Source organism: Labeo rohita, chromosome 13, assembly GCF_022985175.1.
Source record: "Labeo rohita strain BAU-BD-2019 chromosome 13, IGBB_LRoh.1.0, whole genome shotgun sequence".
In the NCBI taxonomy this organism is placed as follows: Eukaryota; Metazoa; Chordata; class Actinopteri; order Cypriniformes; family Cyprinidae; genus Labeo; species Labeo rohita.
The window spans coordinates 22,381,147-22,396,525 of NC_066881.1; the positions used below are offsets into that span (position 1 = coordinate 22,381,147).

The 15,379-nt window shown below is 35.4% G+C and overlaps 1 protein-coding gene across 1 annotated transcript in view; it reads right to left on the reverse strand.

Annotated features, from left to right (window-relative positions):
- Nucleotides 1-13,952, reverse strand: part of syt14a (synaptotagmin XIVa) — a 50,499-nt gene extending 36,547 nt beyond the window's left edge. Inside the window, exon 1 of the mRNA XM_051126061.1 lies at nucleotides 13,936-13,952. Within this exon, the coding sequence (XP_050982018.1) occupies nucleotides 13,936-13,948 (13 nt within the window). The 5' untranslated portion in view covers nucleotides 13,949-13,952. The remainder of the gene's footprint in view (nucleotides 1-13,935) is intronic.
- Nucleotides 13,953-15,379: the final 1,427 nt, after the last annotated feature.

The following is a 15,379-nucleotide window of genomic DNA, read 5'->3' on the forward strand; positions in this document are numbered from 1 at the left end:
TACTTTTGATTTATTCATCTCAAATTGGGCAAATTCCGTGACATTCCATGTTATACAGTAAATTAAATTTTTATGACTGGATTCTATGATTCCGTCTGCGTTTTCCACATCGCGGAACTTATAGGGTTCTACTATGACCTCAAGGGCCCCGTTTTAATACCTAACAACACTTACACAACACATTTTGGAATCAGCTTTCTCAGACAACCTTCTAAATGTCCCCAGTATCTAACTTTAGCAAGCATAACCTACTGTAAGTCTTTAATCTATGCCCTGCTAAATAACCTTTTAAAGGTAATGAATTCAAACAGGGATCACTGTTGTGTTTATCTGAACTCTGCCCACTTAAAACTCAGACACACAATCTTAGACATCACCTCAGCAGAATGGCTCACTTTACACTTTGCAGTTGTGCTCGGGTGTTTGCTGGGACACTTCAGGTCAGAAATGTCTTTAAAGCTGAAACCCACACTCATGCATTAGAAAGCAGCGCAGTTGAGTTTCCATTATGTACAATGTAAAACTAACCCATGATGGTCCGCAGAAGATTTCAGTTGGCAGCTGACAGTGGATAGAGTTAAATCTGGGACGGAGTGAAGTGATACCTCATATACAAGAGCTAAGCGTTCAGACACAGAGCCGTGTTTAAGTGGTAAAACATATGGACTCTGTGTGATGAGAATTAGCATTAATAATGTTCAAACACAAATGATGATGATTGAATCATTGTAGTTTGTGCTTAGTATGATTCTTTCGTAAAGGAAATTCATAAATTCATAAAGACTTTTTTTTTGAACGAAATTGAATAAATAAGTTTAAAAAGACAGTGAAGTCTTTTTACAATGCTGTTCTTAAGGATCACTTTTTAGGCAGCACAACAGTTGAGCATTAATAATAAGAAGAAATAATTCTGGGCAGCATATTAGAATGATTTTTGAAGGATGAAGACTGGAGTAATGGCTTCTAAAAATTCAGCTTTGCCAAGACAACACATAACATTTTTAAATATATTAAAACAGTAATTGTAAATTTAAATTGTAACAATATTTCGTAATACTATGTTTTTTACTGTATTTTTGATCAAATAAATGCAGCCTCATGAGCATAAGAGTTTATATTTAAACAGCACTACAATATTCATGTTTAAACATGTAAATAAATATTACATGTTACATAAATATAAATAAATATTATGATACAATGAATACAATGATTACTGGATGATATTGTCCTTGTGACATTTCTCAAACCTTCAAAGAAAAAACTGACCCATTTGACCTCATTTTAATTCAAGTGCTACAAATTGTATGGTACTTCAGTTTGAGAACCCTTGGAGTCCTGAATGAGCATCTCTGCACTAGAGCTTTATTCAACTACAAAGAGGCTGTTTTGCTTTTGTCTGCCTGTATTTTAAATCACAATCAGTGGAAGGGTTTAGTTTAGCTATTTTTTAAAAAAAAATCAATCCAACTCAAGTATATTTGTATAGTCCTTTTACAAAATATATCATTTCAAAGCAGCTTTACAGAAAACGGCAAGTTTCAAAGTTACAGTGGAGTGATGTTGTGTTATCTGTGCATTAAATCTGATTAGGGTTCAAAAAAGGAGACTTTGATTCTGGCTGAGCGTTGGTGTGAATCAAATATCTTTGGCCTGTACCCTATGGGGGGGTTGTAATGTCAGGTTGACCTGCAGAGGTTGTTTGTGAGAAGGTGAGTAAAGGTCATTGTGGAGGAGAAAGATAGAAGCAGCCAAGGATGTCAGTTTATGCATTCTTAATGTGTGCTATCAACCTGTAACCTGATCGAAACCCTAGACATCTGTGATGTGGAGTCTAATCATGGTAGAATTACATCTACGACTAAATTTCACAGTGTGGATCTTTCCATGGTAATGAAGCTTGATCACTTCTATTATAACAGTACTGTAATTAGGTAGCATCTCGATTACTGCTCACTGGAAGCTCACATACTCTTATATGAAGATCAGAGAGTCCCAGTGACTGATCTGCATCACCTACAGCACATTTAAAGGGGTCATCGGATGCCCATAGTTGATATGATTCTTTAGGGTCTTAATGAAAAGACTATAATATACTTTGGTTAAAAAAATCTCAATGGTTGTGTAAAACAACACCCTTTTTACCTTGTCAAAATGAGCTCTGCAAAAATCATCCCATTCTGAGGGATTGTTCCTTTAAATGTAAATGAGCTCTGCTCGCCCCGCCCCTCTCTACTCTCTGTGGGGTGATGAGCCTGTTTACTCTAGCCGCATTTGGCGTGTTTAGCTGTGAAACTTGCTAACTAGCACGTTATTACGAAAGGTGATTGTAGAGATTCATAAAAAAAAAAACTTACAATCATTTCTGCTATAGGTGAAAACATAGACGGATATATGTAGATCGGGAGGCGCATTCCCTTCACAAACAAACGTAATCCACTGCATCTTCAGTGGCTCAGATGTCTGGAGTAAATAACGACCACTATATTCATTATTACATCCAGCAACACAACACCTCATTCGCTCAATCAGAGATATTCTTGTCTAACTTACATCCCTACTCCGGCATCGAAACAATGGAGGTCGGACTGTTACAGCTGATCTGAGGTAAGACGCTCATGTCAATCAACTATTGTGGGAACGGTGTCTGTCGGTGTGACGCCACACTGACAGGCATCTGAGAATGGCTTGATTTGAAAAAGGGGATATTATTTTTACAGATTAATTAAAACCACTGCATGGATTTTTAGTATTAGGGTAAAATTTGTACATACACTGCCAACACACATTGATGTTCAAACAACATGTAAAAGTGAACTTTGCATCTGATGACCCCTTAAAAAAAATTAAATAAATAAACAATAAAGCCTGACACTGAAGAAAGAAAGTGTTCTATAAAGTTGGAAGCTTCATAACATTATGGTTGAACCACTGGTCTATTTTAACAATGTTCTTACTACCTTTCTGGGCCTTGAACGTGGTAGTTACATTGCTGTCTATGCAGGGTCAGAAAGCTCTCAGATTTCATCAAAAATATCTTAATTTGTGTTCCAAAGATGAACAAAGGTCTTACGAGTTTGGAATGACATGAGGGTGAACTATCCCTTTAAATGGAATCCTGAAAAAAAAAAGTAGCTTTACCACACACCTAGCCTGCAGAAATAGAGAGATTTCTCCACAAGAGATACTGACATGGTCTTTTGTCACACAGCCAGTGTGGCTTCAGACCCACGGTGTATAAAGCAGATTAAAATTAAATTAAGATCTAACAGCTTTGCTAAATATGCAATAACTTCTATCTAGTTAAACTAAAGTTGAACTCGTGTAATTTGAGATATCTGTTGCAGTCCCTCCATCTGCACTTTAGTTTCAGCCCATTGTTTAAGAACTGTCTAATGCACAATGCACATAATAAGGCACAGATATCTTAACACTGATTTAATACTTTTCAAAGGACTTTCTGACCATGAGGATTAAATGAACAATTTAAGATTTATCAACGCAGTAATGTTAAGTAAAAACCTAAGGCTTTTCTACCCCATCTAATTGGGTGGTTCACAGTCAGAATAAATTGCAAAGTGGACCAGATAGTCAGAATCTTTGAGGCCTGTAGTTCAACTTCAAGGATTCTGCTCTGGAGGTCAGTTCTGATTCAGTCCTGAGGGAAACTGTTTGACTGATGCCAAGTCTGTAAATAAAGTAAGTAAACTAAGCCAAGGTGAGGTTGCAGGGCCAAACCCTAAGTACCTTCGTCCTCCCTCTCTCTTTCATCCATCTACCCTTCTCAGACAGCGCTGTTTTGTATTTATAGAGGCCCGTCCCAGTTTTATACAGGCATTTCCCTCTATTTAGTTTTCAAACCCCAGAATGTGAAAGAAACGAAAGGGAGAGAGGGGAGGAAGATGCACCCTTGGATCAGAAGATCACACTTTTGTAGCAAAGTCATGTTAAACTTTGCAAAGCACGATGTATCCACCAAAGGAACATGGAAAAACATAATAAATGAATCCATATTCACCTTATTTCTCCCATAAGAGTGGGTGCAGACATTTGTACCCTTTTGTGGGGGGGGTCAAGCTTCTGGTCTCATCCACGTCCAGCTATTTTTAGCTGTACAAAATAGTTTTGCTCCTTGATATTGAAAACTGCTGTGTCTTACGATACTATTTTAATGTATTATCTTAAATATGAACACACTGGTTTGTAGTGCAAACAGTTTTACTGTCTACTGCACGTTGTTGTTTTTCTCATTATTTCACTATAGCGGCTAATGAAACGGAAGTCTCATCCATAGGCTTACTTATACGTTGAAGAATAAGGTGGATAAACAACTTGTTTTCAAAAATTCAGAATAATACAGATGCTATGATAAAATTTTAAATATGTCAAAATTGATAGAAGCGTACAAATTTCTTTTTAAAAAGTGTTACTCCTTCAGTATTCTCTAATAATAATATATTTTTTCCCCTATCATGATGCATTTCAAATTTGTCCCAATGAATCACAGGTGGGTGCAGTTTGTCAGCTCAGTTGGAGAGTTAAGTATAGTAACTCTGAGAGCTACAAATACTAACTTTGACCTCCAAGCCAATTCACGACTAGAGTGAGACCAGAGTAGAGATTCAAATATATCACCTGCCTACAATTTTATCTACATCAATCTATATCTAGAATCCTTCCTGCCTCGTTTTGACAGCTCCAGATTTTGAGTGTGCTATTTTCACCATCTCTCACTCTGTATAAGGAAACGACATCTTATCCTCACAGACTGACAGATTTACACACAAATCCGCTTTGGCTTCAAAAACAACAGCACAGAGAAGCAGCTCACCAGAGGGGATGTAATGAAAATGCCACTGAGGAACAGAAAAACCTGTGATTTTCCAATATCCCATGGTGGGTTTGCTAACCGACTACTGAAGCTCATTTGAAATGCTCTTTTTTTATACGGTCTTTTAAATGTGATTCTGGATTATGCGTTTGGTCAAGTTGAGGTATTTTATGCATTATGCTTTGTTATGGGTTAAGCATGAGTGTGTACAGTACATGGATTTTTTCATCTGTAGCTACAGCTATAACACTTTTTCCTTATTTAGTTGATTTTTAATTATCTTTTACCACTGAGAAAATCCAACAGCAGATGACAATTGGTTTTTAATTTAACTTTAACAAAAAGAGTAGGGGGAGCTGTACATTTCATATAATGAATTCTGACTAGAATAACGCAACGCCGGAGCAACTGCTGAAATGTGATGCCAGAAATGGCAACTGAAGAGATAAAATCACTACCACCTGAATAACTGAATAATAAGAACAGATTAAGACATTCAAAAATGCCACTCGATAAGACGTGCAAACCATATTTTTAAAAAGCCAGAGGTTGTATTTATGTACTTATTTATTTTAAATTTGTGCTCTGGACCAAAAATACATCCATGAAGCAAAGCCCATTATATAATACATTAAGAATAAATTCACCCCTGACATTAAAACCAAACCCTCAGTTTTCTCAAATAACAAATGAGGGTGATTATCACATGTAAGTATGGGTGTGTGTGTTAGTAAAGGTAAAAGTCTGGGAAGCCAATCAACACATTATTTGAGGGTTTCTAGAGTGTGTGCGTGTGTGGTTAACAAGCTGAGCCCTTATTATCAGTGGTTTAAGAAAAGAATAATCTCTGACATGCAGTTTCAAGACAGACAATAATTTATAGAAACTGTTTTGAATGCAATTAAAGACCCATTTTAGGCCATTTACATGCTATTAATCATCTTCAAAACTGGCAAAAGTAAATGCTTGGTAAAATAATAACTAAACATGCGCACACTGGAACAACAAGGGCTGAGGTTAGGGTAGTGTAATTTAATATGAACCAACTCCATCAGCCAACAGTTTAAACCTCTGCCAACTCCATTAAAGAATCATTAGAGCTTGATTCATAGGGACAATTAGCACCCGTCCAGACCACACTCTCCAGAGTGATCACAGCTTTCAAAGGAATATATTAAAACTGCCCTAAGTGCATATGGGTCACCTGTGCTTTTGTCTGGCACTGCTGCAGTTTTAATTTCATTTGAAACAAAATGTGATTGTAAAGAGAAAAATGATTCAATATTATCAGCTGAAAAATTTCCTAACTTAGCTGAAGCTTTTATCCAAAGTGTCTTGATCCACAATGTTAGTCCACGAGAGCTAATGTACAGTCGAGTAGCAATGGGACTTTCTACGGTTTATATCACTCTACTTGTCTATTCTTATGAGGATTTTCGTGACTCTTTGCAGGTCTTTATGAGAGAGTCAATGAATCAATAACTCCACATTCAGTTGATTCAAAAACACTTATTTATTTAGGAAGGAAGCAAGTACTTTATAAGCGAGTTATTTAATTGCTGACTCAACCAATTCGTTCAGACACACTGATTCATGTGATTCAATGAACCATTTTATCAACTATTCATTTAAATTTACTGATTTATTCAGGAACGCCACTACTGTGTGAAGCACAGAGACATGCAAAAATTATTTCTGTTCTGGCTTCGTGGAGTAAAAACTGAATTATTGTAAATAATATGTGAAAAAAAACTTAAAAAAAATAGTTCACCCAAAAATGAAAATCACCCCATGTTTTACTCACCCTCAAGCCATCCTAAGTGTATATGACTTTGTTCTTTCAGATGAATACAGTCAGAATTATAAAAAAATGTTCTGTCTCTTTCAATCCTTATGATGGCAGTGAATGGGTGTTGAGATTTTGAAGTCCAATAAAGTGCATCCATCATAAAAAGTGCTCCACACAGCTCTGTGGGGGGGGTACACAACAAAGATTTGTACAGAACAAATTCTGAGGATTTCAACATAAGCCACGTTCAAAAACATGGTTATTGCGAGACGAGCATATTCTCACTACACTTTTAAAAATAAAGATTCTTTATTGGCATTGATGGTTCTATGAAGAACCTTGAACATCCATGGAACCTTTGCATAAAAGGTCTTAATAGTCAAAAAAGGTTCTTTAGATTTTTGAAATGTTCTTCAAAATGGTTCTTTTAAGAACTGTACACTGAAAGGTTCTTTGGGGAACCAATTTTGGAACCTTTATTTTTAAAAGCGTGTCATCTGCTGGAACACCACTATCTTGTGAATATGTGTACAGCAGTTAGCGGAACCTATAGATTACAGTTTATAAAGTGTTAAATAATAATATATTTCTTAAACAAACGCATTGATTCGCTTCAGAAGGCCATTATTAACCCCCTGGAGTCATGTGGAACACTTTTTATGATAGATACATGCACTTTATTGGGCTTCAACATTTTAACAGCTATTCACTGCCATTATAAAGCTTGGAAGAGCCAGGACATTTTTAATATAACTCTGATTGTATTCTGAACAAAGTAAATCATACACCTAAGATGGCTTGAGGCTAGGTAAATGGTGTAATTTTCATTTTTGAGTAAGCTATCCTTTTAATCTTATGAACTATAACACAGAAGTTAATTAATATTTACTTATTTGTTGAGATGTTGTACAAAAGCAATGTTGGTCTGAAAATCAAAACCATGTTTTTTTTGCATGATCTTTCTCTTTCAGTTTTGTAGTGTTGGGTTGAGAGTTCCAGTATCGGTTACATGTAGCTGTCTTGACTAACTGTGACCCAGACTGATAGCCAGACAGAGAAGAGACAACTTTGCCCTAGAGAGTCTCACTCTTTCTCTCTCTCTCCTGCACACACATTACCAGTCTGACACACAACGCCGCAATTAACAGTTTGGCCCTCTAAGGGAGATCCTATTCACTACAGTCTACTTTTCTCTCCCTTTCTTTCTTACTCACTCACTCTCTCTCGCTTTTTCATTCTCTTGGGAGAGAGAGAAGCAATTTAAGTCAAGACACATAAAAGCTAATGGGCATTTGCAAACAAGTCTTAAAATCTGTACTAGATCTGAAGTCCCAAACCAATTAGACAGAAGATTCTGATTGCTCACATACGCCTCCTCTCCACAAACTCCTCTAGGCTGCTTACCGTCCTGTGGAGAGTTTTAAATCAGACGTCAGGACAGCAAATTTAAATAACACTGATTAAAATCTGTTTGTTTTTACGGATCACTTATTGATTAGACGCAATTTAATCCTTCTTATCTGTGAGTGGCGTTAACTCTACTAAACTGGAAACAACACAAGAGAGAAAAGATCTGAATGTCTTGTTTGCTTTCTTCTTCACAAGCGCCCAGTAGACCAACACTACACAGCAATTATGGCCCTACACCTCCACTCTCTGGAGTCCTCCGCTGCCGTTTGGGAGAGGGAATGGGTCTCTGTGGGTGTGTTTTGGTGACTGGATTCTGCTGGGACTTCATCTATATTACAATCTGCATTCATACTTTGCATTGGATCAGGTTCATGATCTGTCTGCACTGATGCGAGTCATGAAAACAGACTCTGCAGAAGTCAGACTCTTGAGGACTGCGCCATTGCTGATGCAGTTGATTTCATGCACAAGATGCCCCTAAAGACCATTGTGTGGGTTTGTATGTAAATGGTAGTCTAGAGGCAAAGTACAGGCAATTCGTAACAGTTTTTAAATTCGCGTTTCTTTTTGTTTTAATCAAACAGTTTTGCAAAATGTGAAACATTTGGTGTGAGACAAAAAAAAATGCTAATCATAACGGGTACTGCAAGTTCAGAAATCCAGTGTGTGATATCCTCTTTGGGATAAACTACAGTTGGCCAAGAAGAGAAACCAACATCCCACGGGCAGCAGGAAAGAACCGGTGAGAGAGAGAGAGAGAGAGAGAGGAATGGAAGATATTATACAGCCTGTTTGGAATTACAGATTTATTCTGCATCACGCCCATTCAAACATGCCTCGTCAAAATCATTTTGAATGCAACTTCCATAAAAGTATCTCTACCTTTGGTAATGGGCAATCAAGCTGAACGATTACTGTGGAGCAAAAAAAAAAGATAAATAAATAAATACATATTTTTATTCAGCAATAATGCATTAAACTGATCAAAAGTGACAGTAAAGAAATTTATAATTTTACAAAACAAACAAACAAAAACAATTAAAATAAATGCTGTTCTTTTGAGTTTTCTATTCATTAAAGAATCCTGAAAGTAAAGTATTTTCCACAAAAATATATAGCAGCACAGCTGTCTTCTTAAGCAGCACAACTGTCTTAATAATAATAATAAAAAGAAATGTTTCATGAGCACCAAATCAGTATATTAGAATGATTTCTGAAGGATTGTGTGATACCAAAGACTGGAGTAATGGCTGCTTTGCCATCACAAAAACAAATGACATATTAAAATAGAGTTGAGGTCAAAAGTTTACATACATCTTGCAGATTCTGCAAGATGTATGTAAACTTTCGATTACATTGTTAATTACCAAAATAAGAGGGATCACACAAAATGCATGTTATTTTTTATTTAGTACTGACCTGAATAAGATATTTCACATAAAACACATTTACATTTACAAGAGAAAATAGCAGTTTAATTTATAGGATATCCTTCAGTTCCCACAAATTCTTTGGTTTTTCAGCATTTTTGTGTATTTAAACCCTTTCCACAATGACTGTATGATTTTGAGATCCATCTTCTCACACTGAGGACAACTGAGAGACTCATATGCAACTATAACAGAAGGTTCAAACGCTCACTGATGCTTCAAAATGAAACATTGCATTAAAGGCTGGGGGTGAAAACTTTTTTGAATTTGAAGATCAGGGTCATTTTACCTTATTTTGTCTTCTAGGAAACATGCAAGTATCTTTTGTAGCTTCTGAAAGGCAGTACTAAATGAAAAAAAAGATATTTAGGCAAAATAAGAAAAACTGTACACATCTTCATTCTGTTCAGAAGTTTTCACCCCCTGGCCATTAATGCATCATGTTTCATTCTGAAGCATCAGTGAGTGTTTGAACCTTCTGTAATAGTTGCATATGAGTCCCTCAGTTGTCTTCAGTGTGAAAAGATGGATCTCAAAATCATACAGTAATTGTTGGAAAGGGTTCAAATACAAAAAAAAAAAACAAAACCAAAGAGTTTGTGGGGCATGAAGGATTTTTCTGACAGCAGGACAAACAAGGGACTCGTGAACAACTATCACTAAACAAACAAAAAAAAAAAAAAAACAAAAAACAAAACAGGATCATTCAGGTAACAACACAGTATTAACAATCAAGTGTCTGTAAACTTTTGAACGGGTTCATTTGTATAAATTCAACTATTATTTTCTCTTGTGGACTACGTAAATGTCTTTTTATGTGAAATATCTTATTCAGGTTCAAAAAAATAACATGCATTTGGTATGATCCCTCTTATTTTGGTAAAATAATTAACATTTTGCAGATTATGCAAGGTGTATGCAAACTTTTGACCTCAACTGTATATTACATTATATAATATATATACATATTATTTTCCAAACTGTCAAAAGGTAGAGTATTATTATAAAAAAGAAAAGAGTAAAAGACAAAGATACAGCACTATTCATGTCTAAATTTAATCCAATCGAATCACATCTTCCACAGATCATTTTGCTTTAAAATGAAATTATGTCATCATCTACCCACCTTCATGTCACTCGAAACTCTTATGACTATTTTTAAACATAGCACGCAAAGGCAGTTATTATCAAAATGTCAAAGGAACAAAATGGAAAATGCCTGAAAATGTATTTCACATAATGTCTTTACTGATTCTACACCAGTTTCTAAATCAGTTCTAAACCAGATTTCAACCAACCTGTACATAATGTTTAGATATATTTTGACAAAAACATTTAGAAGCAGGTAAAATAGCAAACTAGAAGAGAAAACCATTACATTCTGTACACATGCAGGAAAAAGACATCAAATAGCAGATCTAAAAATGCACAAATGTAATAATTATATGTAATAGTTTTGTGTTGATGCAGTCACTCTGGTGTTAACAGGAAATGGCAGCTATTTAATGTGATTAGCAATGGAGCTTAAGGAGCTGAGGGTATGTTGTCTCCAGAGCTCTGAAATAACATCACTTGTAAACAGTTCTGTCAGATTTTGACAAGCTAATTTTCTCGTTCACAGGTAAAAGGAGGCAACACATTAATGGCGTGCCAAGTGACTGATGAGACTATTCACTGGTGAACAGTAAGACTTATCCACCTCTGTGTTAAATAAAAGCAACTTTAACACAACTCAGTGCACTTGAATCATCACATGCAAGTATCATTTGAGGGTTTTAAAGGTCGTCCATTACAGAGTTTGAAATTCAACTGTCAGACCAAATGATAAAGTGCCTTCTTTTAGCAATGGCTGAAGTGCTTCCCTGTAATCATTTCAGATTCGTCCTTAACGTGAAACAACAGACTGCAAGTGACGTGTGAAATTAGTGCACCGTGTTTTCAAAATCCATCACGCTGGCCATCTTCCTTACAGCATTTATCTACAGAAGTAAAACAACTCACAAAACACTTATTCAGCAGATAGTACCTCACAACCACACACACCTGAACTGAGCACCAGATGCTTGCCATATAAAAGTAAAAAATGTTTAGTTTCTCATTCAAGTGGTTCATGGGAATCAAACAGAAAAGAACAAAAGCAGGAGCTCTTTCGGGGACAACGCACTTCATTGAAGTGATAACAGTTAAACAAATACTCAACAGCCTCTTTTTTCATCCTATTCTTTCTTATCAGCAATCCACGTCCTGCTTGATGCGCAGCTCTTTTGTTATGCCGACATGATTTTGGGTTTTATTCTCTGCAGAACAGCAGTGAAGTGCTGTAAATATTTGATGTGGACTCACTGTGCCAACAGCTGAGAGGGGAAAGGAGAGAAGATAAAGTATCTGATTGTCCTGAGGCAGAATCAGCCTGTTTGGATGTCAATGTGTCAATACGGTTAACTGACCTGCAGTGCAATGCAAAATAACCAGCGCCAGTCATAAGCATTACAAGTTATCGGGGATCTATTCATGACACATCCGCATTTCTATTAAATATTAAGATTTACACAGAATCTGAGTAGAGTACAAATTGCCTTTGTAACAGACTTTCCCCCTTTCAGTTTCACATTCTTAAAGATTTCTGGTGAAACGAACGAACACCAGATTCTGCAGTATAGTTAGCTTAGGGGATTATTTATTATTTATTACAAGCATTAATATCTGTAAGGTCAAGATATGACATTATGCATCGGAACATCATACAATAACAAAACAAAAGCATAGTTCAGTTGCTGTCACTAGCGAATTTCAGAATTTGCGGTCAAACAAAACTGTTGTCCTTTAGGGTGAATGATGCTAAATAAATTCTCGAAGATGCACTGGTTAAAGCCATACAATAACAAAAGTAAAAAAAAAAAAATAAATAAAAAAAAAATACAATTTAAAGTCAAAACATTATGTAAAACATTATGCATTTATGCAAACTGTGTATTAACCATAAAACAAATGCACTGATTTTCACTGTTTTTTTCCGGGTTAAGTGGATCATCAGCAAAAATGGTATAGTAATTTTATATTGATAGCAAATGTGTTTGCTGCAATTTACATATGAAAATAATACATTTAAAGCTAATTCATTATATTAAAAAGTTTATATGTCCTGCTTTACCTGATGATCCATTTTGCTAGCCAAATCAGTAAATAAAATAAATCAGTAATAAACAAATAAATAAATAAGCATTAACACAGTACAGTGCACCCCATAAACACAATTAAGCCTCCAAAAAAATTATAATATTATTATAATAATAAAAAAATTATAATATTATTATAATAATAATATTATTATATATATATATATATATATATATATGTATATATACATATATATATATTTTTTTTTCCTAAAACGGTTGATCACTCATTCACACACACACAAATATATTTTAAAGGCAATCAGTTTATATGTCCCACTTCACTTTATGACCTGCAATTTTTTTTAATAATAATAAATAAGTAAAAATATATAAAATGTAATTTTCATGCAGTTTGAAATATTTCAAAATATTACTAATCTCTCTAAACCAGCACATTTCAACTGAACTGAAAACACTGCACATTCAATAAGGACCCTCTTCTTATGTGGAGGCTGTGTGCGTGGGTGTGTTGGTACTGGCTTACAGTCATGGTCAATAAAAAAAATATTTTATATAAAAAGCAAGGCTATTAAACGCAATCATAATCCAGTCATACAGTAAGAACTAGTCTTTAGATACAAAATAGCATATAGATAAATGTGAGCCAACTGATATACACGCCACCTACATACAATATAAACTGCATACATTCAATAGCCAGCAAAGCCCAGTCAAGGCAATTCAGAAACTGAAATTGCAAACAGTTAACGCAATTAAATGAATATTTAACAATTATGCAAACAGACACTAGTGCTTAAGAGTAAAGATTAGAGAGCAACGTAATCCTTAAATAAGAAAATCTCAGCTAAATAGATCTTGCGCGACTATTCGCGCAACCTGTATGAGTGTCTCCAAATAATACACGAACACTGGCTTTAAAAGAGCTTTGATTTCTAAACTATGCTTCCGAGTTACATCTCAGACGGCGGCACACTCCCAAATGGAGGAGTGAAACCACCGGATTTCCTCAATGAAGCGACCGGCACCTGCTGACAGCGCCGGTTCTCTCGCACTATAGTGGAAGAAACCATCAAATAGTCAGCGAGAGTAACGGCGATACCAGTTGATTGAAAGAGTCGGCAGTGTGGGAGCTGTTCTTTCAGCACCACAATCACTTCAATCCACACTACACACACACAGAAACTTTACCACCAACGTCCCTTTAACACAAAAACACTCTATGCCACAGCCAGCGTGGAAATAGTCGCATTTAACCACTTCATGTACAGCCAAGCGAGGGGCTGTGGAAAGAGAAGTGAGTTTGAGAGAGCAGGAGAGCGGTATTGGCCTACTTACCATCTATCGCCATGATGTTCTGGTCTGGACTGAACCATGGCGCGGGCTTAAGACGGGGTGGGCTCGACCGCTCCAGTCCGCAGGGGGATGAGAGGGGGACGCGCATCAGATGGTACATTCTGGAATGATAAAAAAAAAAAAAAAAAAAAAAAGCGTATGCTGGGTTCCTGCTGTGCCTCTTAGCAGGATCCTGATTAACTGTTTTCAAATAATAATGCTTAAGGGTGGGATGAATTATAAGACGGCAGTGGAAAAGCAAAAATTATGCGTTATCTCGCAAATTAGCAAGCAAATTAAGTAAATAACATCGATCAATCGAATTTGTATGTCAACGCATGTCAATGATTAGGCTACGTTATATAAATGAGTGCATGGTGGAATATTATACAAGGCACAGCTGGAGATTTATACAACGTGAAAAACATAGACCTTTGAAGCTTAGTTTGATAGCTCAGTTTACATTTCTTCACAATTCTGCTGGTTAATTAGAGGTTAGTTGGTTGGTTGAATTTAAAGGAATAACTCACCTAAAAATGAACATTTGCTTAAAATTTACTCACCCTGTACACGACCAGCCAAAAGTTTTTGAACAGTAAGATTCAATTTTTTTTAAGAAGTCCCTTCTGCTCACCAAGCCTGCATTTATTTGATCCAAAGTACAGCAAAATATTTTTACTTATATATATATATATATATATATATATATATATATATATATATATTTACATTATAAAAACATTTATAATGTTACAAAAGATTTCTATTTTAGATAAATGTAGTTCTTGTGAAATTTCTATTCATCAAAGAAACCTGAAAAAAATTATACCCCACTGTGTAACATAATAATAATGTTTTTTGAGCAGCAAATCTGAATATTAGATTGATTTCTGAAGGATCATGTGACTGGAGTAATGATGCTAAAAATTCAGCTTTGAAATCACAGGAATAAATTACATCTTAAAATATATTTAAAAAAAAAAACAGTTATTTTAAATAGTAAAAATATTTCAAAATTGTACTGTTTTTGCTGTAATTTAAATCAAATAAATGCAGGCTTGATAAGCAGAAGAGACTTCTTTAAAAAAAAAAACATTAAAAATCTTACTGTTCAAAAACTTTTGACTGGTAGTGTGTTTTTTTTGGAAACAGATTTGGAGAAATGTAGTAATACTTCACTTATCCACTAGTGGATCCTTATTAGTGAATGGGTGCCGTCAGAATGAGAGTCCAAACAGCTGATAAAAACATCTGAATAATTCACAAGTAATTCATGTGACTCCATCATCAATTAATGTCTCGTAAAGCAAAAAACTGTTTGTAATAGCCATCATTATAAAATCCATCAAGACATTCAACTTTAAACAATTGCTTCAAGTTAAAATATGAGTCCATACTCCAACACTTCCTCCTCCAATTCATTTTTGGGTCAACTATAGCTTAAAAT